The sequence below is a fragment of the Polypterus senegalus genome, chromosome 4 (genome assembly GCF_016835505.1).
Source record: "Polypterus senegalus isolate Bchr_013 chromosome 4, ASM1683550v1, whole genome shotgun sequence".
Taxonomy (NCBI): Eukaryota; Metazoa; Chordata; class Cladistia; order Polypteriformes; family Polypteridae; genus Polypterus; species Polypterus senegalus.
The window spans coordinates 86,023,095-86,050,161 of NC_053157.1; the positions used below are offsets into that span (position 1 = coordinate 86,023,095).

The 27,067-nt window shown below is 34.5% G+C and overlaps 1 protein-coding gene across 5 annotated transcripts in view; it reads left to right on the forward strand.

Annotated features, from left to right (window-relative positions):
- The window catches only part of fat1a (FAT atypical cadherin 1a), a 194,763-nt gene that overhangs the window by 145,563 nt on the left and 22,133 nt on the right, over positions 1-27,067 (forward strand). For 4 of the 5 annotated variants that reach the window (XM_039750959.1, XM_039750961.1, XM_039750958.1 and 1 more), the window contains exons 14-26: positions 2,127-2,516; positions 2,613-2,827; positions 5,547-5,684; positions 6,600-6,743; positions 8,485-8,682; positions 10,157-10,958; positions 17,132-17,263; positions 20,627-20,784; positions 20,943-21,405; positions 21,642-21,795; positions 22,857-22,967; positions 23,078-23,715; positions 24,459-24,596. In XM_039750959.1, the coding sequence (XP_039606893.1) occupies positions 2,127-2,516; positions 2,613-2,827; positions 5,547-5,684; positions 6,600-6,743; positions 8,485-8,682; positions 10,157-10,958; positions 17,132-17,263; positions 20,627-20,784; positions 20,943-21,405; positions 21,642-21,795; positions 22,857-22,967; positions 23,078-23,715; positions 24,459-24,596 (3,681 nt within the window). Of the gene's footprint in view, positions 1-2,126; positions 2,517-2,612; positions 2,828-5,546; positions 5,685-6,599; positions 6,744-8,484; positions 8,683-10,156; positions 10,959-17,131; positions 17,264-20,626; positions 20,785-20,942; positions 21,406-21,641; positions 21,796-22,856; positions 22,968-23,077; positions 23,716-24,458; positions 24,597-24,948; positions 25,008-27,067 lie in introns of all 5 variants that reach the window. The other variant, XR_005633345.1, reaches the window with a different exon arrangement.

A 27,067-nucleotide genomic window follows, 5' to 3' on the forward strand; every position in this document is an offset into this window, starting at 1 on the left:
AGCCAAATCTACTGAAGCAATCTGACAGGGCAGAGTTCTCGCTTTGGAAAAAGCAAAACAGAAATTGTGTCTAATTTCCATTTTTTCCTACCTCATATTCCACTGTGTCAGGAATTACAACAACTTCTCTAAATTTGTTTTATTCAGCAATTGTCAATCCTCAAATTGTACTTTTCTCAAAGATTAAAAGTAAATAAATTGTTTACGTATTGTGGAAGAATATTTTGACAGGATGTGCTGTAGGTAATACGACTTTTTATTTATTATAAAACCTATCGAATTAAATCCAAATTTAATATTCAAAAACAGGAGCCTGTTCAGAAAGGACTGGCCATAAGGCAGGAAAGATCTCTAGATGGGGGCAGCATAATATTAAGTATTATTGTTAAATGGTTTTTACTGTCCCCGAAGTGTTCTCAGCTATCTGCTATTTTATCCGATCCCCCTGCTTTAATTTGAATGTTGCTCTTCTTATTTTTTTTATTTGAAAACAAAACATTAAAGCAGAATACAATTCAGTCAAGTAAATATGATTAACAAAATAAACAACAAGAGTATGCTTTAAACTCAATCCAAAATAAAGGTGTTTAGCATTCAAGTAGAGCCCAAAACGAAAAAAAAAGAACAGTATGAATAAAGAGCAATATCTCTAGCTGGAACTGAGAACTTATTAGCTACATTGGCATAAATGAATAAATGTATTTTATGTTTTTAAAGCACTGCCACAGGAAGGAATAAATATTTAGGAATACAGTGGTACCTTGGTATACGTCTGCTTTGGAATAAGTCCAACTTGGTATACGTCCTGTTTGGACACGAAAAATTTTGCTTGGTATACGAACTTTGTTTGGAATACGACTCGCGTGCTAACCTTGTTTACCTCTCTAAAAACAAAGCCACGAATGCCCACGAGCGTTAGTGCGCCAGTTGCTAGCATTCAGTGAACAACCCGCGCTATAACTTTCTTTGAACTTTCACGTGTGTGATATAGCGGGTCCACAGCTCCTGTCAAAGTCCAGCTTTAAAATAAATAATCACCGCGCTTGCAGCTTGGTGAGGGGGCGTGGTGGTTATGTGGCTGAAGGTTGTCAGGGTGAGTCGCAATGTGAGCGTTTCTCACCAAAGTGCACTTGTGAGGGACCGTCCGCATTCATGATTGTTCCTGGGGCTGCTTATCTTGATAAACAGAAGTGCGAGTCAGCTAGAAGGGCAGTAAAAAGAAAGAACTGACGAGAGGGTGAGTGAGTGAGAGAGAGAGGGCTGTTTATCTTGATAAACAGAAGCCCGAGTTGGCTTGAAGGGGAGTAAAAAGAAAAAGGCAGGGGGGCCGCCAGGTAAAAAGGCACCGGGCTTCTTCTTGTTTTTTTTTTTTTTTTTAAGAATGCTGTATTTTAACTTCATTGTTTTTAAGAAGACTTTTTTCTATTGTTTTTAACCTCCACGTTTCACTTCTGATTTTATGGATTATTTATTGGAACTTTGGAGACTGCACTTTGAATTTGAATACCTTGTTTTGTTAATTGTTGTAATAAAAGCACTTTGCACTTTTTCACCATCCCCTTGCTTTACCGATGAGGTTAGCAGTGAGGCACATTACCGACAGTGTAGGGTTCAAGGGCTCCCCGGCAGCAGATGGGAGCATACAGCAAACCTGCATCGTCACAACGTGATTTTGTGTTTTTTCATGTAAATTTGAATTAATTGTTGAAAAGTATGAAGGTGGCATGCGTATCCGGGACATGGCTGTTGCATACCGTTTGCCGAGAACGACGGTATCTACGATTGTGAAAAACAAAGATGTTATTAAAAAGTAAAGTGAGGTAAAATTTTCATTTATTTCATCTAATTGCTTTTGTATTTATGTATTTTAGTATTAAGCAGTGTTTAAATTATTTTATACAACCCCATCAATGTATAATATGCCAATAGCAATAGGATTTTTTTTTTTTCATGGTAACGGATTAATCATTTTCCCATTATTTCTTATGGGAAAAATTTGTTTGGTATAAGTCAAAGGGTCTGGAACGAATTAAGGACGTATACCAAGGTTCCACTGTATACATTATGGTGTCAGAAATAAATATATTAATAATGTTAATTATATATTTACATTTTCTGTTTTTTAGGGGCCAATGGCAAGATTCTTTATTCTTTTGTGGATTCTGCAGATGGCCATTTCTCCATTGACGAATTGTCTGGCATTATTAGTCTTGAGAAGCCACTTGATAGGGAAATACAAGCCATTTATACTCTTACTGTGAAAGCCACAGACCAAGGATCCCCTCGAAGGCTTTCCACTGTATGTTCTGTTACAGTATCTGTGCTGGACATTAATGACAATCCACCTGTGTTTGAACACAGGGAATATGTTGCAAATGTTTCAGAGGATGTAACTGTTGGAACACAGATTATGCAGGTTTTTGCAACAAGCAGGGACATTGAAGCAAATGCAGAAATTGTGTATTCCATAATAAGTGGAAATGAACATGGCAAATTTAGTATTGATTCTAACACAGGTATGAGAATTAATTTGTTTAGATTTTTTGTGTCTTTTGTGTTCATTGTTCTTATTTTTGTTGATTAAACCTAACACAATTTTTTAATTCTGGTAGGTGCCATTTTTGTGATTGAAGATCTGGATTATGAAAAATCTCATGAATATTATTTATCAGTAGAAGCTACTGATGGAGGATCACCCCCTCTTAGTGATGTAGCAACTGTTAATATCAATCTGACTGATGTTAATGACAATGCACCAAAATTCAGCCGAGACATCTATGCAGCAGTGATAAATGAAGATGCTGTCCCGGGTCAACTGGTTATCACGGTATGCTTAGTTTATCTGCTGTTTCATGTGTAAAGTTAATTGCATTCAATTATAGCTATGGGGACATGAGAACTTTGTCATAGAAAGTTAACACAAAATGAAATAGTGCATTGTAGTATTGGCTACAGAAGAAATAAAAATGATTGTTTTAAATGTTCACTTCTTTGTGCAGAACATACATCCTATAATCAGATTTACCTTTTAATAAAAAAAAATGTTTTTATTGTTGGTAATAATTGTCCACAATGTCTTGCCATCATAAAAGACATAGTTTGTAGTATTTGTAATTAACTTTTCATGTTCACTTTTCACTGAAGGTACCACTGAAGGTGAGTGGGAACCTTTGGTATGCTGTGGTTCTCTTTTGTTTTTTGCACAAAAACTCAATTCATAATCACAAAGATAAAATAAAAAAAATACTTCAAATGATAATTTGATTGGATGCTAGATTCCATTTAAACACAATTAAGGTCATTTTATTTTTTATTAACATGTAACCGTGTCCATATTTGTTACACATATTTAAATATACAGTAATTAGTGTTGCTAAAATTATTATCATGACATTACTACTTAGCAGACTGTAAGTAGTATGAAGATTGAATGAAGATTCTTAAGAAAATTAATTTTAAACAACAAGCAACAACTGAATGATGTGTCCACTTATTTGGATAAGTGTGGTAATTTGTGGTTATTTAATGACAACGCAAAACAAATATAAACTTAGATTTTCACTCTTGCAACTGCCACATATAGTCAGACATGAGTAAGAACTGATATTGTGTTTTCTGTTCTGCTCATTATTTATGGTGTTTAACTTTGTCTACATTTCCCACATATGCAATGTGTTTGTAATTTTGTTTTGTTGCTAATTATGTTTATAACTTCATTAAAATATAAATCAGTAAACCTGCACAGGTTAGTTGGTAATGTCCACGGATGTACCTTTCTGCTGAAAGTTACTTATTTTGACCTTCACTGAATAATAAATACATCAAGTACTATGTTGTTGTAACTGCTATTCATGCAAGTTTAGATGTTGATAATTATATGCTCCAGTATGTTGTTTCAGGGGCCAGAGACCTATTGTAAACACACTTCTAATATTTCTGTGGTGTAGTGTACAGTTTGTATTCTCTTTTTACCAAAAATGCTATTTTAATCCATGGAAAACTCTCTTTTTTATTGTTACTGCTGGCAATGAAATTGTTTGCCTGCTTCCTGTCTTCCTTCATCGTGTCTTTGGCAAAATCTTGACTTTGGTAGAAGCACTGATGTCTAGACAGGAGGAAGCCACCCGATTGTAGCGTAATCAGGATCAATCTTTGTGTGTTGGTTAGAAGTTATATTGACCTTCAGTAAGCACTTAGGAGCACAAAGAAGATGGCACTGGACTGATGATGATATAAGCTTTTGAACATATGTTCATAATCTATGTTTCAATGTATTTTTTCAGATCTTGCAATGAGCAGTTACATACAGCAGATGGCATTTAGTCATCATGATATCCACACCGGTCAAGTTCAAATTCACACAACAATATACAGTGGTGTATTGAACATTGTGATATAGACATAGCTAGGACTTCAAAAATAGATATGCCAGAAATGAATGTAGCAATAGCTACATCAAAATGGATGTGGCAGAATTAATCTCTCTATATATATATATATAAAATCCAACATCTGGCTGTCTGTCTGTCTGTATGTCTGTCTGCTTTTCACAAGAGAACTACTTAACAGATTTAGATTGTTTTTTTTTCTATAGTTTGCTTAAACATTCCGGTTGATTTTGCGACTTCTGTCATTACGCTATGGTTCATAGTTCGCTTGCGGTACCGATTTATTTGCATGAATCCGAGAGACACGGAGTGGGTCGGATCCCTCCTCACTCACGCACCAGCCTCAAGTGCGTGTACATTGCCTCAGCTTAGCTAGCAAATGAGTGAACTACTTAGTGGATTTATATCGAGTTTTTTTCAATAATTTGCATGAACATTGTGGTTGATTTTGCGACTTCTCTCATTGCACTAAGAATCATAGATCACTTGCAGGAGTGATATATTCATGCTAATCCAAGATAGAGGCTGCAAGCTGAGGGGAGGGGGAAGCATGACATCAGAAGTGGGGAGCCGTGCAGGGCCCTCCTCACTATCCTGTTTCACTACTACGCAGGTGGAGCTGCGGGGTTATGGCTAGTAGTTAATAATTTTATCGCTCTATAGGTATGGACATCATGTGGTTGTATTGTTTTATGTGTCTGTTGTACAGTGTCTATTTTTCCAGTATAACCTGTTCAGTTTCATTACAAAAACTGTTCAAGAAAGAAGCATAATACCCATAAATATGTCTTTGAGGTATAATTTAGATCTGTACAAAAGTCTCATGGCAAATTAAGACTGATAAGAAGGTTTTTCTTTGAACAAACATCTCATGAAACCAAGAGCATTGCAATTATTTTTGTGTTACACTGTAATTTAATGTTAGTAGCGGATCTTAATGGGAATTATATGTCTATAATTTTTATGAATACATCTTTATTTGTATTTAGGGCATATAGGTTTACAGTAACTCGTCATTTTCCTTGTCTGTGTAGTCGTTACTTCATTTGGAAGATTAGTGTTTGCTATTAGTAATTGTGTCTTGCCTCATTACTAAAGCCTATTACCAGGAAAATAACAATTATTAATCAAATGCATTTCTTTATTTTTCAATTTCAGGTCATTGCTGATGATATTGATGGGCCCTCTAATAATCACATTCACTATTCAATTGTAAATGGAAATCAAGGCAGTCCATTCTCTATTGATTCTAATAAAGGAGAGGTGAAGGTAGCCAGGCAGTTAGACAGAGAGAAGGTAAGGAAAAATTGCTTAAGGATGTTACTGTTCAAACCTAGCTTTTTTCCACTTGATAAAAGCTTTACTGTCATGTAAAGGATACATTTCAGATGAAAAAAATGTAAGGTAGAAATGAGAAATGTATTTTTTCAGGGTATCTTTAGGATGAGGCTTGAGGTAAACATTATAACTTAATGAATGAACTGAATACTTACTGACTAAATTCTAGGGGAAATTACCTGATAAATGTACCTGGACAGTTATGAATCATTAATTAGAAAGATGCTAGATTTTTTTACTGCTGATTTGAGTATAGTGCCTTCATGTTCAGGTAGAGCCTTGACGGTGTTATAGCTGGCATCATTCAGTAACATTATAGTTACCTTTAATATTTTGTGCTTAAAACCTAAGATATATTATTACTATTTACTCACATTTTAAAAGCATGGCAGAAGGAAGAAAAGATGGAGAATCTTTTTTGTCTGTAATGAGAGAAAAACATTATTGTTTAAGTGACCATATTCTTCAAGAACAACATACTGTAGATACAGTATAGGAGGGCTTGGGGGCCATTGCTGTGAAACAAAATCAAGCTTTCATTTTAAACACTGAAATTCTTCAGTGCAAGGTTTATCATAAAAAAGGTCTGAAATAAAAAAAAAATGTTCACAGCAAAGTTGTTACTTATTATAGAAATTACAAATTAGTATGAGCATAGTTCCAAAACTTTAAAATTATAGATTGCACATGATTTTAGATAATTTTATCATTCAAGTTTAATGAGTTGGACTTAGTGAATATTACTTAAGGCTGTAAAATGCATCTGTAAACTTTAGATAAGCTAGTTTTATGATACAACCTGATATTGTTTAATGCAATTATTTTAATAATAGTGTAATAATAATAACTAGTTTAATCTTGCTCTCCTTTTAGATCTCTGGATATACACTAATGGTACAAGCAACAGACAATGGAAACCCCCCAAGGTTTAACACTACAACAATAAATATAGACGTTTCTGATGTGAATGACAACCCTCCTGTTTTTTCACAAGCAAATTACAGCATCATCATTCAGGTAGAACAGCTGGACACTGTCCAAGGGTGTCAGTTTAATTTGATGAAAAAACAAAAAATCATTTATAAATATTTGCTGTTAATGTACAGCAATTTTTGTGTTGGACGCAAACAAATGAATCTTTAACATTTAAATGAAAGAAATCAATATTTTTCTATCATACGGCAAAGAATGTTTTATTATTGAATACTGTGATTACCTTGTTTGAAACTGGCACAGTATTTGGGAACTGTTTAAAACACTGCAAAGAAAAAATGTGACAACATATAAACATCTATTTATCAGCTACAAAGACCACTTGTCTAATAAGATATTATGTTTTCCTAATACTGAATTAGACCTAATTGCTCTTTAACTCAAATGGAACTGCTTTAACTACCTGGAGGTAATTCTGATCCCACTTGCCCAACATAATACCACAGCAAATCGTGGGCCTTTCATGCCTTCTTTCACACTGTCTTGCTCTCTGCAGACCCTGGCACATATAGCCACTTCCAATTTGTCCCACACTCCTCCAAACTCAGCTCTTATATTTCTTCTTAGTGTGATTCAGTGTTAAAGCCCAATCCCCTACCTAGCCATGCACAGTCATCTTTTTTTGGGTGCAGGAATGCCTTTTTAGTTGGCTCCTGGGACACTAGGCTAGAACCCACTCTAGTGGCTGTTATTATCCATGCAGCCATTTGCCTTCTGTTGATCTTAAAGGGCCACATCTTCAAAGCAGCTAATCAAGGGCCTGCTCCATCTGGAGGACAGCAGGATCCCATGCATTCTGTTCCGGGAATATCTGGAATTGTGCCTGACTTCTTTGGGCACTGTACCACCATTCTGGTTCCCAGCTGGCCTTTCTTGGCATTTTTTCAGTGAGCAGGTCCTAGAATTCTTTCTGGGAGAAGGGAGAATAGGATTTGGAGTTTTAAGTGCTTCTTCGTGACAATCCCTTTGCTAATAATCGCCAGTTAAAGAGCATTAGTTTTTTATTCCAATCCATCATTGAAACATGGTAATAGCAGAGGATTTGATCAGTGCATTAAATAAGAAACCCAATGACTTTACTCATTTTTAATCATGCTGGATTAGAGTTCAGGCATTAAGGATCAGGTTTATATTTAAGCTGTATATTAGTTCATTGATTTTTGGTGTGTTGATTATTTGTATATTTAGTTTCATATTCAGTCCATCTTTCCACACATATTTTATTTTCCTATATGCTTTAAATATGTTTATTTGACACACTGTCTGTATTTTTATTTCTAGTGTTTGTACTTTTTATGTCAATTTTTCAACTATTCAACTATTTCTAAAAAATTTCTCTGCAGTGTCGTCTCTCAGTGGGCTAGCATTTTTATGCCAAAGTAAATAAACAATCTTTGTATGTTTTTGTCACTTGGTCTGGAAAGTTTTGTGCAGCCATCAGCTGAAACATTGGTCTACCACTATGTTGCACCTTATTTCCCATTAGAACTTGTGTGTGGCTTGGGATCTAACTCTATCCCTCATTGTTATTACCCAACCATAAACTGGATATTTAAGAAAAGAACATCTGTAGCCTGCATGACTAGCTCCTTTGTTATATTTGCCACTGCACAATAAGGCTAGAACTCTCACAGTATATATAAACACAAACAGTACTTATTATTATTATTTTTTTTTTTATTTTACATCTGCATTTAAGTAGTACTTGTAATAGTTATATTGTGTATATCCTGTGCTATCTGTTGAAACTTTCTTTGTGTTTCAGGAGAACAGACCTGTTGGTACCAGTGTGCTCCAGCTGTTGGTGACAGATAAAGATGCTTCTCACAATGGCCCTCCATTCTCATACACAATTATGAGTGGAAATGAAGAAAATGTGTTTGAAATTAACCAGCTGGGAGTACTGGCTGTCTCAGCTTCACTTGCTCATGATAAAAATGATCACTATTTACTACATGTTCAGGTGCATTTTTTTCCTCATACTTTTTAAAAATTAGTTTATTATGCTTTTTGTTTTATCCCTTGTACTTAAAACATGTTTATTTATTTATATTTGCTGCATATTCTTCTATATACCCTAATTATGTTATCATATTTTAAAAATATATCACTGCTTTGCTGGAAGGATAATTTACTTGAGGTATTATTTGGAACTTTTTTAAATCTATCACAAACAGAAAATGTTATTGTGTATCGACTTGGAAAATGAGAACTGTATATCCAATTTGCTTTTGCCAGCCACACACATTTGCAAGCTGAATTTCTTTGAAATTTTTTGGCTTTAGGCATCTTAATGCTGTCCAAGACAATTAATCTAAATGCTGGATGCAAGCTGCTTTGCCGAGCAGTCAGCATTAATGATGCTAAACCTCAAGGTGAAAGAACGAATCGGCTGTATTTTAGTGTGTCTCCAGGAACCTTGAACAGCGCAAGTGTCTGCATTCATAATATTGAGTAGGCTTTAATGTTTACAGAACCAATGTGAAACAATTGCTAGTGTGAGTACTTGGGGCGTTTTAAGTATGAAGCTAAGGTAAAAGTACTAAAAGGTATTGGATTATAAACAAAATACCTGGTGGCAAAGGTTTTTTGGTGAAACAAGAAAAATTGCTTGAGAAGACAGTTGTTAGCATAATTTCAAAAGAAAAAAGAAAAAAATGTGCTTATTCAGGCTTTTATTGTACTTCCAAGCATTTTATTAGAAGTGAAATATTTACACTGCTGTTATGATTACCAGCTAACAAAATTCAGCTTTAGGCTTTTCTCCTAAAATCTACCTTCTGGTGTAACATGAGGCCTAGGAATCAAAGCAAGCCTCTCCCCCAAAACTCTAAATCCCTGTCCCAAAATAAATAAAACAATACTAACAAAAAAGCAAAATAAGTTAAAAGCAATGCTTAAAAAAAGCCAAAAAAACAGGATTATTCACAAAGACAAAAATGTCAATGTGCTGCATAGCCATGGTTGCATTCTTATAAAGGTTTGGGTGAGGTCCCACAGCTGCTGCATTTAGAGAGCCTGCCCTCATAGGCTCATCACAAAGAAGACAATGAATATATAGCAGGAACAAGCAGATATATTAGCAAATAATAACAAAGCATATTCAAAAACAGTATTTATACAGATTTATTTAAAAAGCAATAAATGGAATAAATAAAAAGAAAAGTGACTTGAGTCAGGAATAAAACCCTGAAGAAAATATGTCTTTTAAAGTTGAAAACATTCTAGTAGACTTTTTTTTTTGCCCCTTGAAACAAATCCCACTGTTTATATGGCACCTAAGATATGTACAAATATATAAGTATTTTAGGGTTTTAATACTGCAAATTTGTTATTAAGAAAATTGCTTCAAGTTAAAACTTCAATTATTTTGTTTTCACTTTTTTCTTTTCAAATATTTATCACAGAACTGCTTTTCTTTGTTTTTCTGTAATTAGGTGGCTGACAATGGTAAACCGCAGTTGTTTTCAACTACTTTCATCAGTATTAGAGTTATTGAAGAAAGTATTTATCCTCCAGCTATACTTCCACTAGAAATATTCATAACAACCCATGGTGAGGAATATATGGGAGGAGTCATTGGAAAGATTCATGCCACAGACCAGGATATTTATGACACTCTTACCTACAATCAAGGTTCCAAGACTGAAAGTTTGTTCTCTGTCTCAAGCACAGATGGAAAACTGATTGCCCGCAAAGGATTAGATGTAGGACAATACTCTCTGAATGTTACTGTCACAGATGGAAAGTTTACAGTGGCAGCTGACATTAATGTACACATAAAACAGATCACTCAAGAAATGCTCAATCATTCCATTGGTTTTAGATTTGCAAATATTGCACCTGAAGAATTCATTGGGGACTATTGGAGGAATTTCCAAAGGGCTGTTAGAAACGTTTTGGGGGTAAAGAGAAATGATATTCAGATTCTTAGCCTTCAACCTCAGGAACAGACTTCTAATCTGGACCTCCTGCTTGCTGTCGAGAAGTCAGGTAGTTTTGTGCACTCACATGATGTACTTTTTCGAAAGCTCAACAATTCAGTGGCAGAAATTGAAGAGATGACTGGAGTTCGGATTCTCAAAGTAATCAAGAAACTTTGCTCAGGATTGGAGTGTCCATTAAAGTTTTGTGATGAAATGATCACTTTAAATAAGAGTTTGATGTCAACTTACAGCACAGCCAGATTGAGTTTTGTTACTGCTCGTCACCAAAGAAGTTCAGTATGTCTCTGTAAAGGTAAGCTGATTCATTTCTTAAGATTAAGAAATAAGGCACATGTGAAATGTTCTAGTTATATTTTAATAAATCTGAGTCAATTTCATTGGAGGGCTCAATGAAGTACAATACAACCATTTTTAAAAAGTATAATTGCGTCGTAGAGCTAATTCATGCAGCACTGGGTACAAGGTTGGAAACAAATAAATAATTACAAATGATAATATATAACATGATAAATGATAATTTGACTAAGTAATAAGTAACTGGTGTTGCAGTTTAGGCTTTCTAGAGAGCTTTGGAAAGGACAGGTTTAGACTCCTGCTGGCTTTCATATTTATGGTACAATAATCTGTTGATTGTATTCCATTGGCAAAGTTAAAAACTGTTGAACATCAAGTTAAAAGAAAATGATGTATTACTCATATTGCAGCAATATATCTTTGATTACAAGTTGAGAAGTGTGTTTAATTGTGTTTTGATACATCGCAAACTGCAAAGAGGAGAAGAAAACTGTGTAGAAAAACTGTTGTCTTCAAGAAACTTTCCAAAAAAATAATTAAGAAAACAATATATTATTAATTCTGAACAAAACACAAAAAATAGTAATAGTTAAATACAAACAGGGCCAAAGGAGAAGAATCAATGAACACAAAATCCAAGAATAACTAACTTAAATCCTAAATCAAAATATAAAATCAAAAGTCAGCAGCTTCAAAATCGAACACCAAAGATTAAAAAGCTGCCAATAACCAAAACAAAAATACATTCTGATTAAAGTAGTGACGCTAAAGAATTTATAACCCTCAGATGCTTTAGCATGACCTAATTACAGCACTTCATTACATTACCTATCAGGAGACTTTTTATAAGACTAGATTAATACACTTAAAAAATAGGATACTAAATGAAAACATTTAGCCCACATTAAAATTAAATGAGAAAACACGTTTACCCTGTTTGTATTTAATTTTTGTTTTTGTCTTTTGTTTAAGATTAGTATTTTTTATTTAATTTTTTAATTAAATAACATCTTAAGACAGATGATATTAAAAAGAAAGATGTAGGTGTGATATACAAGAATGGTGAAGCATGTGTGAATATAATCAAGATTGAATCTGTGCTTAATATGGTAGGTATTGGAATATCTAGTTTAAAATTTTAAAAAGATAATAACATTGTCTAGAGGTTTACTTACCTTGGCAGCAACATTTGTGTCTCTAGCGACTCTACCTTCAAAGTCATTAGAAAGATTTGGAGAGCATGGGAGGTCATGAGGTCACTGGAAATGGGTCTTTAGAGTCTCGGTGCTTCCTGTTCCAGTGACCTCCAACAGAGATTGGGCTCTTTGGTACTGTGTCTCTTTGGAGAATCTTTGGGTACTGCTGGTTTGACTTTGTGTCAAATGAGCGGTTGTTCATGGAGTCCCAAATGAGGTACATTACCTGCCTTGTGAGGGAGTGTCAGTTACAGCATTACGGCCATGTGGCACGATTCCACAAGGGTGAACCTAGCACGCATCCACAGTTGCACATATAAGGAGAAACCTCTTTTGCAAGTAAAAATGTATTCAAGTTTCAAAGGAAATGGCTATTTGACTCATCCACACTGGCAATGAGACAAGCTACAGCTTTTGTTGATACCAAATTAAAATATAGTGTTTCAATGCTTTGTAGCATAAAGCACATCTTTCTATCAATACGACATTTACAGTTTTAACAGAAATGCACAGTTAGCAGGTTGGGTAATCAGTATGCTCCTGGATGAATATGAATGTTCAGTTGTCCCTATGCATATTACAAATTAAATTCAAGCCCTGTATTGTATTTTGATATTTGTGAATGCCAGTGCTAGGTTTTTTTTAAGTGATATATATTTTATACAACAGAAAATGAATTATGTTCACTTACTGAGTACCCATACATTCCAAACAGATTTTTGTGGATTATAATGGTACTTTTAATTAAATGAATGAGATTTCTATTTTTGCACAGATATAAAGTCTCATGAAATTTTACTGGTACTAGTATCAAATGCAAAACAATGTTGCAATCCTTGCCTCCCTACTACTGAGCATCCATACATTCCAAACCAATTTTGGGGTGGGAGATTTACTGCCCTTGATTTCTCATACCAAGGCTTAATTTTATTTGGTATTTCTTGTGTTGTTGAAGGCAAAAACATTTTCACGTTGCATTTGTTTTCCACTTTTGTATTTTGTAGTTTGGTTTTAAAATGTTACAAAAATTCTTCCAACATTTTAGTGCAAGCTTTTTATTTTGTTATACAGTACACAGCAGTTAGGAAGTATGCTGATTATACTGATTAGTCTGTGTTGGAGCTATTTCTTTATCTTTCTGCATACCTCTAGCGTATTGATGGCCTTTTGTTTAAGGAATTTGCAGCAGGTAGCGTTGCCATCCCACAATAGACCATTGTTCCGTTCTTGATTGGGGCTTCGTCTGGATGAATTTATCATGCGTGTAGAAATCTGTAGTGGTGGTGTCTATTCATGTGGTCATGTCTGCTCTGGTTTCCGGTGTTATCCTTTTTACTGCCTTGATAGCTTCCTGTTCTCTGCAGCATTGACCTGGAAAAAGCAGATGCAGAAGTTCAACAAATGGTCTATGTTTAAGTTAAATGCTGTAGACTTTTATTTTAGGTTTCTGAATTTCAGATGTGGATCTTCATTAAAAGGAGTTCTCACCATTTTATATAAATTAAACTTAATTTCCTTCTCTTCTCCCAAAATAATGTAAGTTATATTTATTTGGGTTTCTAACTAAGAGTGAGGGTGTGGTAATGGGTGTACATGTGCTCCAATTGATTAGCACACTATCTGTGGATGGTTCATACTCTAGACCATAAAATTACTGACTAAATGGAGATGGATTAAAATATAAGGTTAGAAACGTGTGTATAAACAGTGCAATGCACATTCAGAAACAAGGGAAGTTTAAAATGTTAAGAAAAGGAGTAATACTGCTGTGTATATACCAGTTGTAGAAATGTTTGAAACTGATTGTTCCGTTGGCTGCTATATGCTACACCCTTAATACAGCAAATACTGCTTTATAGTCAATGAGTACACTATGTTTATGTTTATATAAGCTGTGTTAAATAATATATAACCAATTTTACATAGAATTTGGAATATTTCAGATAGGGTTGTCACATTCAAATCTCAGATATGAATGCATTGAAATGTCAATTACAGTTTTAATTAATTATTTAATTTTAAGTGAAATTGAATTGAAATGTCAAATGTCTCCAGTCAGAGACTTCAGATTACCACCTGATATTTGCACATTACTCCCAGAAACAGTGTATTCTTGTTTTTGGATTGCCTCTATCTTCATTAATTAAAAGAACCATTTGTAGGTCAGTATTAATGATCAGCCTTTTTCTCTTTATATCTGAGCAACTCTGCAAAGCTTCACAATGGTTTGTCTCTACTTTCTATTTTCTAAATTTTAGATTACAATAAGGCTGATTCATATTTCGCACAGTGGCAGGGAAAAGTAGAGCAGCTCACATTTTCAAGTATGGGCTTCTTTCTGCCTGTCATTCACAGTATGACTGTGGGAAACTGTGTAGTAAAAAAAACTCAGATGAATCACTTGTGATTGGTTAAATCTGTTGCACAAAATCATACCTTGCATCTACTTCTCTCTAGATACTGACTAATTCTGGCTAAAATACATAATATCACTACAAATCTCTCTGTTATTTTCACCGAGGCATTGTGATACATGACGTTTCATAAGTGGAACAGTTAACTGCTTACAGTATATTTAGCATCATACTGAAGTGATCAGTGGGTGGTAAATAATTGTTTGTTTTTTTATTTTATTTAGTGTTGACTTTATCCAAAGAAAGATGTATGCTACAAAAGTAATTAAATACTTAATAAAAATCTTGAGTTATAAGAAAAGAGAGTGCTATATTAACAAATGGCAGAAGGCGGAATTTTTTAAGTGACTACAAGATACTTGGTGTTACAATGACTTCAAAGGCCAATTGAAATCTATGCCTCCCAACACCTCAGCTAGTTAACAGTTTATAGGACAGATAGATAGAAATCCACCACAGTCCCAAATTACTTTGCAAAGGGTGTATTTTTAAAAAGTGCTTACTATATTCCTGTAAGAATTACAGTGTTCACAACTTCACATTATATCAAGTGTGTGAGCTATAAGAACTTCTTACTTTCCCATCATGGAGCATGCCCATGCGTGCAATGTAAATATGGCCCAATCTTCCACTAAACCTTGCAAAGGAAAGAAAAAATGCAAATAGTGATTTTTCGTGTCAACACATTTTTTGAATTTGTGCTCTGCTTTCTTATTGAAGGCATACTTAAGTGTGTACAGTTTACAATTCTGTGCATTAAAAAAGGTAATGTATATCAGCCAGAGATTTAATATAACTCATGTATATGATAATACATCCCATCAGCTTTTTTATGTGTTTGTCAATTTCTTTTCAATAAATTTAAAATGTATGTCTGCATCAAAAGCTTGCAGAGAGTTGTACATTTTATTAGTACCATGGTTATAAACACTGTAAGTAGGAAGTGGTGGAAATTATTTCTCTGTGCTTATATTGCCACCTTGTGGATAACATTGGCACACCAAAAATAATTAAATTCTCACTGGCTGTAATAAGGTGGGTGATTACTGAGAGTAAAAAGACATTTAAATGAAATATATAGTTTAAAAAAAGTTTTTTATTTTACAGATGGATTTCTATTCATTTATAGCTCAATTTGATATGTGTTCCTTTCATTATTGGGGGTGACAGAGAGAATGTGGTTTTTCATTTTATTACTTTATATGTATGTTATGATTCTCTTATATGAAACGTAATTTTCCTCACTGTATACATATGTAAACAGATCTACAGATGAATGTTAGTTACAGCAGGATAACTTAGACTGGTTTGATTTTTTAAAATGCTCAGTATAAAAGTCATTATGAAGAGAATAATGTGTCTAGTAAGCAGTGTATAACATGTCCATAAAGTAAGAATCTTTAATCTAGCTCATTGTACTCTTAAGAAACGTTCACAGTACTAATCATAAAGTAAAAGGAAGAATGTCTGCACATGTGTATGGATCTTAAGGCATTAAGAATATATTAAAATGTATGTCCATCCATCCATTGTCTAACCCGCTGAATCCGAACACAGGGTCACGGGGGTCTGCTGGAGCCAATCCCAGCCAACACAGGGCACAAGGCAGGAACCAATCCTGGGTAGGGTGCCAACCCACCGCAGGACACACACACACAAACACACCAAGCACACACTAGGGCCAATTTAGAATCGCCAATCCACCTAACCAGCATGCCTTTGGACTGTGGGAGGAAACCGGAGCGCCTGGAGGAAACCCACGCTGACACAGGGAGAACATGCAAACACCACGCAGGGAGGACCCGGGAAACGAACCCAGGTCTCCTAACTGCGAGGCAGCAGCGCTACCACTGCGCCACCGTGCCACCTAAAATGTATGTTTAAAAAAATAAAATAAAAAAAAATATATATATATATATATAAATGTATGTTTATTTACTGATTAGATAAAGCAATGTCTCCTTTGCTGTTTAGCAGTTTTCTTTAACAATTCTATGCCATTTGCAGGTTTTTTTTTTTTGTTAGTCCAGTTGTGTTTTAGCTCTAAACTAGATGGTATTTTCATTTTAGTTTGTCATTGTTGTCTTGACTCAATGATAAAATATTTGTCTTTTTTGGCAGAAATTATAAATCCATTATTTCCCTTTTTTACTATCTACAGCCAAGGACATTGATGAGGAAAACACCAGACGTTGGTGGTTTGTTCATACAGTAACAAACAGCAGAAACCTCATTCAATATGAATGGATTTTCTAAATTGATATTTTTCATGCACAGGCTTGTCTTTACAAAACATTAGGTGAAATTTCTTTATGTGCCACACAAAAGCAGCTAGAGCCAGTCTTCTTTTGACAGGATGTTTAAAGACCAGAATTTGTTAAAATGCTTTAGGCTGTAGATTTTTACTCCCATATATTATAAATAATATCATTTCATATACAAATATTCAGTGATTTACTGTATGGAGTTACATTTTGGTTAGGTTGCTTTTTATCTGAAAGATGATAAAAGTACAAAAATGTATTGATGACAGTTCTCTAACATTTTTATTAATTTTCTAGGTGGCAAATGCCCTGCAGCAGTGAAGCTGTGTGAAGGTAATTCATGCCCGGAAGGTACAGAATGTGTCCCAGATCAGAGAGAAGGAAGGTACAGCTGTGTGTGTCCAGGTGGCAAGCATGGAAAATGCTTAGGTAATGCCTCTTTTATGAGCTTAAATGACCAGATATTCTCACCATAAACTGTAGGTCTGGACATTTGATGATTATGAATTACCATGGTGGTTTATTACTTCATTTGAGGTGTGAATAATAAAATTGCATTTGTAATTAGATTACTGCATAAAACATAATGTTGAACTTATTTATATGCGTATGTTTAGTGTATTGAATATTTTTTTGTTTTATTTTTAAGAATTTTGCTCTACCTCTGTAATTTTTAATCTTTCCTCAAATGTTACAGCATCTTCCATTAGTACTTAAGAGTGTTGTACCATGTTAGCCATTATGGATATAGTGAGAAGTCAAGCAAAATGACATTTTATAGGCTAACTGAAAAGATTACGATATCATTACATTTTGCCTGAAGAAGAGGCCTGAGTTGCCTCAAAAGTTTGCATATTGTAATCTTTTTAGTTAGTATTTTCCATTAAAATTGTTTATTAATCACTTAATTTCTTAGAGTAATACATTAAGAACTGAGATGTAAAAATATTTCTGTATTTAGTTTATTTTTGCAACCTGAGTGAAATTATTAAACAGTATGATCAAAGTGTGTTCATGTTAAAATATTGTACTAGTCAATTAAATTAATACCTAGACTATGTAAAATTAAGCATACAACAACTTCTAAAATTCAGTTAAGTTTGCACCCAAGTGGTAATCTGAGTGTTATGGTATGTTTTGGATCTCACCTGTGAGGGTTTTTTTTTGCCCCTGTATTTGGATGTCTCTGGTTTTTCTGTGATTCTTGTCTAAATTTGGTTTCTTATAATTATTTTATTATTTTTGATTGTCTTTTAGGCCACTTCCACACTACTACAGTTTTATTTTAAAAAATGTCATTTTAAAATTTAGCTTTTTCACATTATTTATGAAAGAATTTTAATAATTGTTTGCCTATGCTGGGCATGCACACAACATAGAAATCTTTAACTGGACTTATGCTGGGCTATTTTGCCACTATTTTAAGCCCAATTTGCAGTTGGCAACTTAATTTCTGAGTTGGCCTGAATTTCAGCTTCATTGTCTGTCATTTTGCTTGCAGTATGAGAATGGTTGTAAATGCTTCTTACATTTGGCCTGTTGCATGATCAGAAGAATTTCTGTCATGTCAGAATTTTCCAGTTGGCTGTCTTGTAGTGTGAGTAGTCTCATGAGATGATTTTCTGATGTTACCATCAGATTTACCAAAATACATTTTGTGGCAACTGCAGTACATTGTACGTGTATAGTTTTTAGCACCCACTTTTTGACATATCAATCGGACTGAATGTGCTCATGCAATTTGAGCACATATACGAATGGTGACTCCATCCTGCACTGTGACTGGCCACTGGAACATGATTTCTGAAAATTACACAAAACACTACTGTATTTAGATGCATTCAGGTAAGCAACAAGGCCAATGCCATAGAAAGCAGCTCTTCTATGCCTGCTATGTCAGAATGTGCTTCTCTTCTGTGAAGAGTGACCAGTTAGGGAATGAGATTTTTCAGGGAGCAGAATCCAGTCGGGAAAAAGTCATGTAATAAGCACAGACCAACAAGAGCAAGATGGAATCAGTGTTTTTAGAAATATTTGTTTTCACCCATAAACACTGAAATGCTGTGCAAGCATTTTTTAAAAGTACTGTAACTGCTTCAGGGGAATGTTTTCAGTAGTATTTATTTTTGTCAGTTGGAAATGCTGGTGTAGTGTGGACAAAAGGTGAAAAATGGAGATACATATCTGTGTTTTTAAACAAAAACCTAGTAGTGTGAATGGGGCTTAGTTACTTTTGTCAGTTTTGCACTTACTTATCTTGTTGTTTCTTTCTTGTTGTGGTACTAGTGCCCTGATTATTTAATTGTCCCAAGTGGACAATTGAGGAAGTACCTGATAACTACATGAATCACTGGTTGCTCCTATAAGACTAAAGTGACATTAACTGTGTTTCATGTGTATCTGTCCACTTTGCCCTTGTGTTTTTTTAACCATCTTGTTTAAGATTTTTTGGTTCTTTTACCTTTTATCTCTGTTTTAAGTATGTTGAACTGGAATCACGTTTTTGATTGCGTTAGTTCGGTAATTTTGTTTGTTGTTATTGCTGTTATTAGTAATTATCATCTTATTTTACTTCCTTTTGCCCTATTTGTACCCTTTCATTTTTGAATTTTCAGTTTTTTTAATAATATATTTATTAAACAAATATTGGAATTTAAGAGAGTATGAAAAATTAACAAAGTTCATAATTTCAAAATAGAACATAAAAACAATAACACAGATTTAGTACACCATGCCTTGGCATTAGCAACTTTAGGATGATGTGTAAGTGGAAGGGATGAAGCGAGGCAGAATGGAAAGGAAGAACAGGAATTTAAATGCTTTTTAAATTATGAATGAAAGAAAAGTATTATGTAAATAAAGACCCCAAACCAGTACTATTTTTAAAATACCTGTAATACCTGATAGGTATGCATTCTCACATATAAACATTTATGTTAAAAATGATGTTTATGAAGTGGTAAAAGTGAAACTGAGATGCCAAATATAATTGAACAGAATTGCCGATAGATAGATAGATAGATAGATAGATAGATAGATAGATAGATATTTTTTTCTGCATTTTAAAGCATTTATAACAGTAGTGAATCCTCTCAGAGGCAGCCTGTCTGCTAGAATTAAATACAGCATTCCACAATAACATCATCATCCCACCACCTAAATGTAGTGACCATGGCTTGATAGTGTGGAGCTGCTTGCCTAGATGGTCATGCAGCAGGACAGTGATCCAATACAAAAAAGCAAGTCCAGATCAATATTCAGATCCTAACACTGTAGAGAGGCTGTGGTGGCAATACCTGAAATGAGCAGTTCATGCTTTAAAACCTACAAGTGTTTCCAAATTGAAACAGTCCTTTAAGAAAGAGTGGAATTAAACTATTCCACAACAATTTGGAAGACTAGCATCGAATTATAGAAAGTGTTTGGTTGCAATCATTGCAGCAAAAGTGGCACAATCAATTAAGTGTAAGAAGGCCATTATATTTTTCACACATTGGTGTTGGATGTTTGTTCATTCAATAAACACCATAAGTAAAAAAAAAAAGAAAGGTTCACTCAGTTGCCCTTTATCTAATATTAGATCTTAGTTAAAGTTCTAAAATAAATCTGTGTCAAATATTTGTAAAAGCAGAGTAAATAAGGAAAGGGGCAAATATATTTTCATAGCACTATATCTGAAATATTTACCTCTGTTTAACTTTATTCAGAAATAGATTACTTAATGGTGTGTAGCATTTCAGTCTTCACTATTGAATTTTAATACATATTTCATTTTACAAACACTTTTTATAGGAGGGCAGTCTTTGACATTCAGTGGCAACAGCTATATTAAGTACAGACTCATGGAGAATGAAAATAAGGAAGAAATGAAGCTGTCCTTGAAACTGAGAACATATTCTTCACATGCAATTGTGATGTACGCCAAAGGAACTGACTATAGCATTCTTGAAGTAAGTCATGAGCTAAAAATGTGTGTTTGCATACTTGGCAGACATGCAAAAGTAGTTGTCACAACATTTAATTTTCTCCTGCATTATTGAGTTACATTTGTTCTTATATAAAGTGCTACAAATAATCCTCTTATTATAAGCTTTTGTTTTAATTCCAGATCAGCAATGGTAGATTACAATACAAATTTGACTGTGGCAGTGGTCCTGGGATTGTGTCTGTGCATAGCATCCTGGTTAATGATGGTGAATGGCATTCTGTGCAGCTGGAAGTGGATGGAAACTATGCCAAACTGATCCTAGACAGGGTTCATACAGCATCGGGAACCGCTCCTGGTACATTACGCACACTCAATCTGGATAATAATATCTTCTTTGGTGGCCATATTCGTCAACATGGTTCAAGACATGGGCGAAGTCCACAAGTCATCAATGGTCTGAGAGGCTGCATGGAATCTATTTTTCTTAATGGTCAAGAGCTACCTTTAAACAGCAAGCCACGAGTCTATGCAGTTATGGATGAGACTGTGGAGGTCACGCCAGGATGTTCACTTGCACCAGAGGAAAGCTGTTCCACCAATACATGCTTAAATGGTGGCACATGTTCACCCCTTCCCAACGGAGGTATATTTATTTTCTGGATGTGTATTTCTTGTATTTATTTTTAGAGATAATATTTTCCTAGAATTCTATATTATTAAGCAGCAAAACTGCAGTATCTTTAAACATAATAAAATGAACTTTAGGATTCTGTTTCTTTTTACCCATTTTAAATTAAATTGCCAGTACTAAATATTGCTATTTCTCTAACTGATTAGAATAATTTGAATCAACTACTGATCTTTTTTTTTTTACATTAGGTTATTTTTGCAAATGCAGCACTCTGTTCATGGGAACTCACTGTGAAATCAGTGCAAGTCCCTGTGCCTCTAACCCATGCCTGTATGGTGGAACCTGCATTGCTGTTAATGACGATTTTATCTGCCAGTGTAGAGGCCAGTACTCTGGCCAGAGGTAAGCCTTTTTATTAGTTACACATTTCCTTCAGGCAATCAAAAGAAAAAAGAAGAAATCTATGCTTTCTATCAGTGCTTATATTACTCAAGTAAAGTCTTTCTGCTTAATCGTGCCATTGCTATGCTGAATTACTATTTGTGAAAGTTGCTCATAACATGTAATGAATTAAATTCTTTATTAACTTTTTATATCATCATTTGTTTCAGTATTTATGTAGAATATGCTACCGATCTTATTTTTGATAAAAAAATCCACTATATGATCATTTCAAAACGTATATAAAATAACTGTGATTACAATCTTTCAAGCAACAATGCATCCTTCAAAAACTAAAGTGCTCACTGCTTGCAAATTTGCATGAATCAACACAAAACAGGTTATTTTTCTTTACTGAGTGAAAAAAATATTGACAGTGTAATGGGCTACATTTTACTTAAATTCATTTCAGTATTTACAATATGTTTTTAAATATGGTAGTGGGGTAATCTTTCATTTAAATAACACTTGTTAAAATACACTTGTAGTTGGGGTTTTGAATAATCTGAAAGCATCAGTAACTTTTTTTCATGTTAGTATTGGATTACAAGCTCCCTGTAATTATTTTCTGGTGTACAAATGTATCTTATACACTCAGTGTTTTCTATGTTTTAACAGTGATATATTTTGTGTTCATAAGAATTACTTAAGAATGCTATGAAATCACTTTTTTTTGGCGTCTCTCTTAGATGTTGATTTATCTGATCAGAAAGCATTTTTATGATGTTTCCCTCAAAGTATTGATTTTATTTCTGATTAGCAGGCGGTTAATGTGTTTGGAAAGGCACTTTTATGCCATGCACTTTAGAACACGTTGCCTTTCTGGTAATTTCTGAGCACCGTTTTCTAGAAGCACCATGAACAGCTGAGGGTTAGATGGGTGTCTTATGATTCCCCTAAGTACGGTACTTTACTAAACATGCTCATTTCTAAACAAAATTATTATTTAATCTTTAAAATTAAAAATAGTTATAGTATATACAGTATTCCTATACTACAATGTAATCCCACACTTTCTGTAGGTGTCAGCTGGGTCCATACTGCAAAGATAATCCATGCAAAAACAGTGGAAAATGTATTGACAGTCTTGATGGTCCTGTTTGTGAATGTGAGCTGGGGTTTCACGGAGAGAGGTATGTACTTTCTTAGTCTTTCTCATGTTTTGTTATTTTCATTATCTCTATGCATACCTTACATATTTAATTGACAATAACTGTTTTTTTTTTACTTTTCACTCCTTCAGATGTCTCAGTGATGTGGATGAATGTGTTAAAAACCCTTGCCATAATGGAGGAGTATGTGAAAATACATACGGATCATACCATTGTAATTGTAGTATTGGATATGGTGGCAATTTATGTGATGTACCTGTTTTCCCAACAAATGAATATGTTTCATCATCATGGAATATTGGCCTTGAAGAAGTGATAGGAATCATTGTCTTTGTTGCAAGCATATTCCTTTTGGTTTTACTTTTTGTCATCTTCCGGAAAAGAGTATGCAAACGGAAGAATTCAAAACAAGAAGAGAAGGATAAACATACTGGAGCTGCCACTTCCTTCTTGCAGCGACCATACTTTGATTCAAAAGTAAGCAAGAATGTGTATTCTGATGTCCCCCCTCAAGTTCCAGTACGGCCTATTTCTTATACTCCAAGCATTCCAAGTGATTCCAGAAATAATTTGGACAGAAATTCCTTTGAGGGTTCTGCCATTCCAGAGCATCCAGAGTTCAGTACTTTCAATCCTGATGCAGTGCATGGCCACAGAAAAGCAGTGGCCGTTTGTAGTGTGGCTCCAAACCTGCCTCCACCTCCGCCCTCGAATTCTCCATCAGATAGTGATTCCATTCAGAAACCCAGTTGGGACTATGACTATGATTGTGAGTTCTCTTATTTATTTTTACCAATTTAACTTTTATGGTATATGATAAAGCATCATATTTACTTTTATATTTATACTGTTGTTAAAATGTGCTTAAGCAGGCAATCCAGTGGCCGTTGATTTATATATTAATTATAGATATCTCTTTCAAAAATGCTGAATATCAATACTAATACACCCAGACTATACACATGCAACAGGACCAACTCCAAACAGGAGTATTCTCAGTCACACACACGTATGTAAACGTTTCAAAATCTTATTACACTGTCTAAGTCACTCACAGAGAGAAACTGTAAGAATTACTAGAAATCTACCAACACATAAGAAATATAAGAGTAGGTCAACCAAGAGTGCCATCCCACAGTAAATTATACCAAGAGAGATATTGAGAATAAACAAAAGTAATTAGGAATTTAGAATTTGGCTCTGTGAGTGTGTGTTTGTGTGAGAGTGCGCACTAAAACTGACTGTGAGCCTACCTAGAATTGTTTCCTGTCTTGTGCTTGTTGCTGCCACCATACTATTCAGTCTCTGACCACTCTGAATTGGACTAAGCAAATTTAAGAATGTTATGTGTGTTATGTTATGCTAATTTGTTTATTTTTAAACCATTCTAAAGAAAAGTTGTTGCCAAAACCTGGTTGAATGAAAAGTACAGCCACTGAATGCAGCTATTTAATATTATGAAATGCAAATTAGTTAATGTCTGATTTAATAAAACCTTTTGTTTTTGTGTAGCTAAAGTTGTAGATCTTGATCCTTGCCTCTCAAAAAAGCCTATTGAAGACAGTGCTTGTCACACTTACAACACTCGTGGAAGTATGTCTGAAGTTCATTCCCTCAGTTCCTTTCAGTCAGAACTTTGTGATGACAATGGTATGTATCTGAAGTTGTGCTATTTGCTTTTGATATGCATTTAATTGGACAGTAATAAGTTACTATAGAGCTCAGTATTTGTCTACATTAACTTTTAAATTATAGAGCTTTTAATCACCAGGTGATACTAATATGTAATCACCTCTTTAAAAGTTAACATACTGGTTTATTCTTTTTTTTTTCTTTAACTGTAACAATGCAGCAGAAATATTTGTAAAATATATGCATTTTAGTTGTAATTTGGTAGCTAAACTTTTAATTCAGCAGAGCTCCACAATGCTGTGTATTGATTTGAAATGTGGTAAAGGGTTTTTTGTTTTTCTTCTTTTTTTATAATTTATTTTGACCTTAGCTCCCATATGGATCAAATCTCTCCACAGAACAAGAGCAGGGTTTAACTAGGTGCTGCTTGTAAGTCTGACTATATCAGTTATAAGGAAGCAACTAAAAGGCTGAGTGATTCTCTGTTGATAAAATTCTTCACCTATGTCTGCCTCTATGATTTGCTATTTGCACATTCATTGCAGTATCCTCAACATCACTGAACCATGTATAAAGTGTTAAAATTGCTTTTGCAACCTGAAATCTCTGTTGGAATATATTTGCAAAATACATGTTTCATGCCAAAAGCATTAGACTGTTTGATATCAGCCTGTGAAGAAAAGTTTATTGGTTAGTTTATTTTGAACAGATTTATAAGATATGTTCTTATAGATATTTTTACTTTAGAATAATGAGTTGTATCGTCCCCATGTGGAAACAGTTGAGTTTTTATTAAAATCTGTATATTTTCCTCACTAGCCTATAAAGAAGCAAAATTTACCTTTATATAACAGCCATCATTTTAGTAGAGCTGTGCCAAACAAAAGTAGCAATGTAGTCTTTTCCCTTTTCACAAGTATTATACAAGACAGTGCACATAGAAAACCTTATTTGGCAAATATACTACGGTGCACTTAATCAAAACAGAGTCTCTGTGTTCAGCTACAGCATGGATACTTGACTTTCACATCCATCTATTCATTATCTCAGGGTGCTTACTTCATTACAGGATTTTAGGCAGCAGAAGTTCAAGGCAGATACTTATCCAAGATTGGATGTTCTTTCATCAAAGGGCACACGTTAATACTAACACAAGGGCCAGTATTAAGTCACTGATTAATCTAACATGCTTATATTTGAGAAATGAGAGTGTATGAGGAGTATGCATAACCTCCACACAAAATGTCATCATTTAGCTGGGAATTAAACCCAAGATTCAAGGTAGAAACATTAACCACTTCACTCCCCACATGTACATACACAAGACCTAGAATGCCTCATGCAATATATCAAAGATGCAACATTCTGAAGATTCATTTACTTGCTAGCAGGATTTTCAAATTAAGAAAAAAAAATACACTGTCAAGCCCACTGTACAAAAAATAACATAAGAGCACCAAAAGCAGTGCAAAGAAAACCAACTCAAGTGTATTACTGGACTAAACATAATGTTTTACTTTCAAAATGTGATAAACTGCTGTGTCTTTAAAAGAGAACAGCATGTTGATCTCAAACTTGACCAAGAGGATTTCTTATACAGTGGACCCTTGACTTACGAACTCAATTCAGTCGCGAGGGCTGGTTGTAACTCAAGTTGGTTGTAAGTCAAGACTATTTTTCCCATTAGAAATAATGGAAATACCCATAATGCGCCCCGACCCTCCCACAACAGCACTTACTTAACCTTTTCATAATAAAAAAGGCTTGTATAATGTGCATAATTTACCAAAACACCAATAATTCTTCTAATGTACTAACCAAAAAGTTATAAAAAGTGCCTAGCCTACCAGTAACAACAATTTCTTACTGTACTCACCATTTAATTTGACATCTTTGGGCTGCAGGAAGGGAGGAGGAGGAGAAAGAAACGGAAGGTGGTTATTGTTTAGAAGGAGCCTCCTTATGCAAATCTTTTCGTTGTAAAATTGTCGAGATGGTGGATTTCGACATGCTGTACATATTAGCAAGATCGGTCACACGAACACCACTCTTATATTTCCGCACAATTTCCTTCTTCGTTTTGATTGTGATCGCTGTTTCTTAAGTTAATAATGACAGTAGTCGAGCACTCAGTCCAAAGCTGGTCATGTTGTGAACTGCTGTAATTATACACTCCAAAGCAAGCCGGTGCTGACTCAGCCTGATGACATCATCATGTGCCGCGCCAGCCCGCTACCTAACATCACTTATCAATCGCTTTCTTTACCTTCGTTACCTTCTCTTCCTTCCTTAGCAATTATGCGTCTTGCTTGCCATGGTCTTAGTGAATTATATATATATATATATATATATATATATATATAGAGAGAGAGAGAGAGAGAGAGAGAGAGAGAGAGAGAGAGAGAGAGAGAGAGAGAGAGAGAGAGAGAGAGAGAGAGAGAGAGAGAGAGAGAGAGAGAGAGAGAGAAATCACTGCACTGACCGAAATT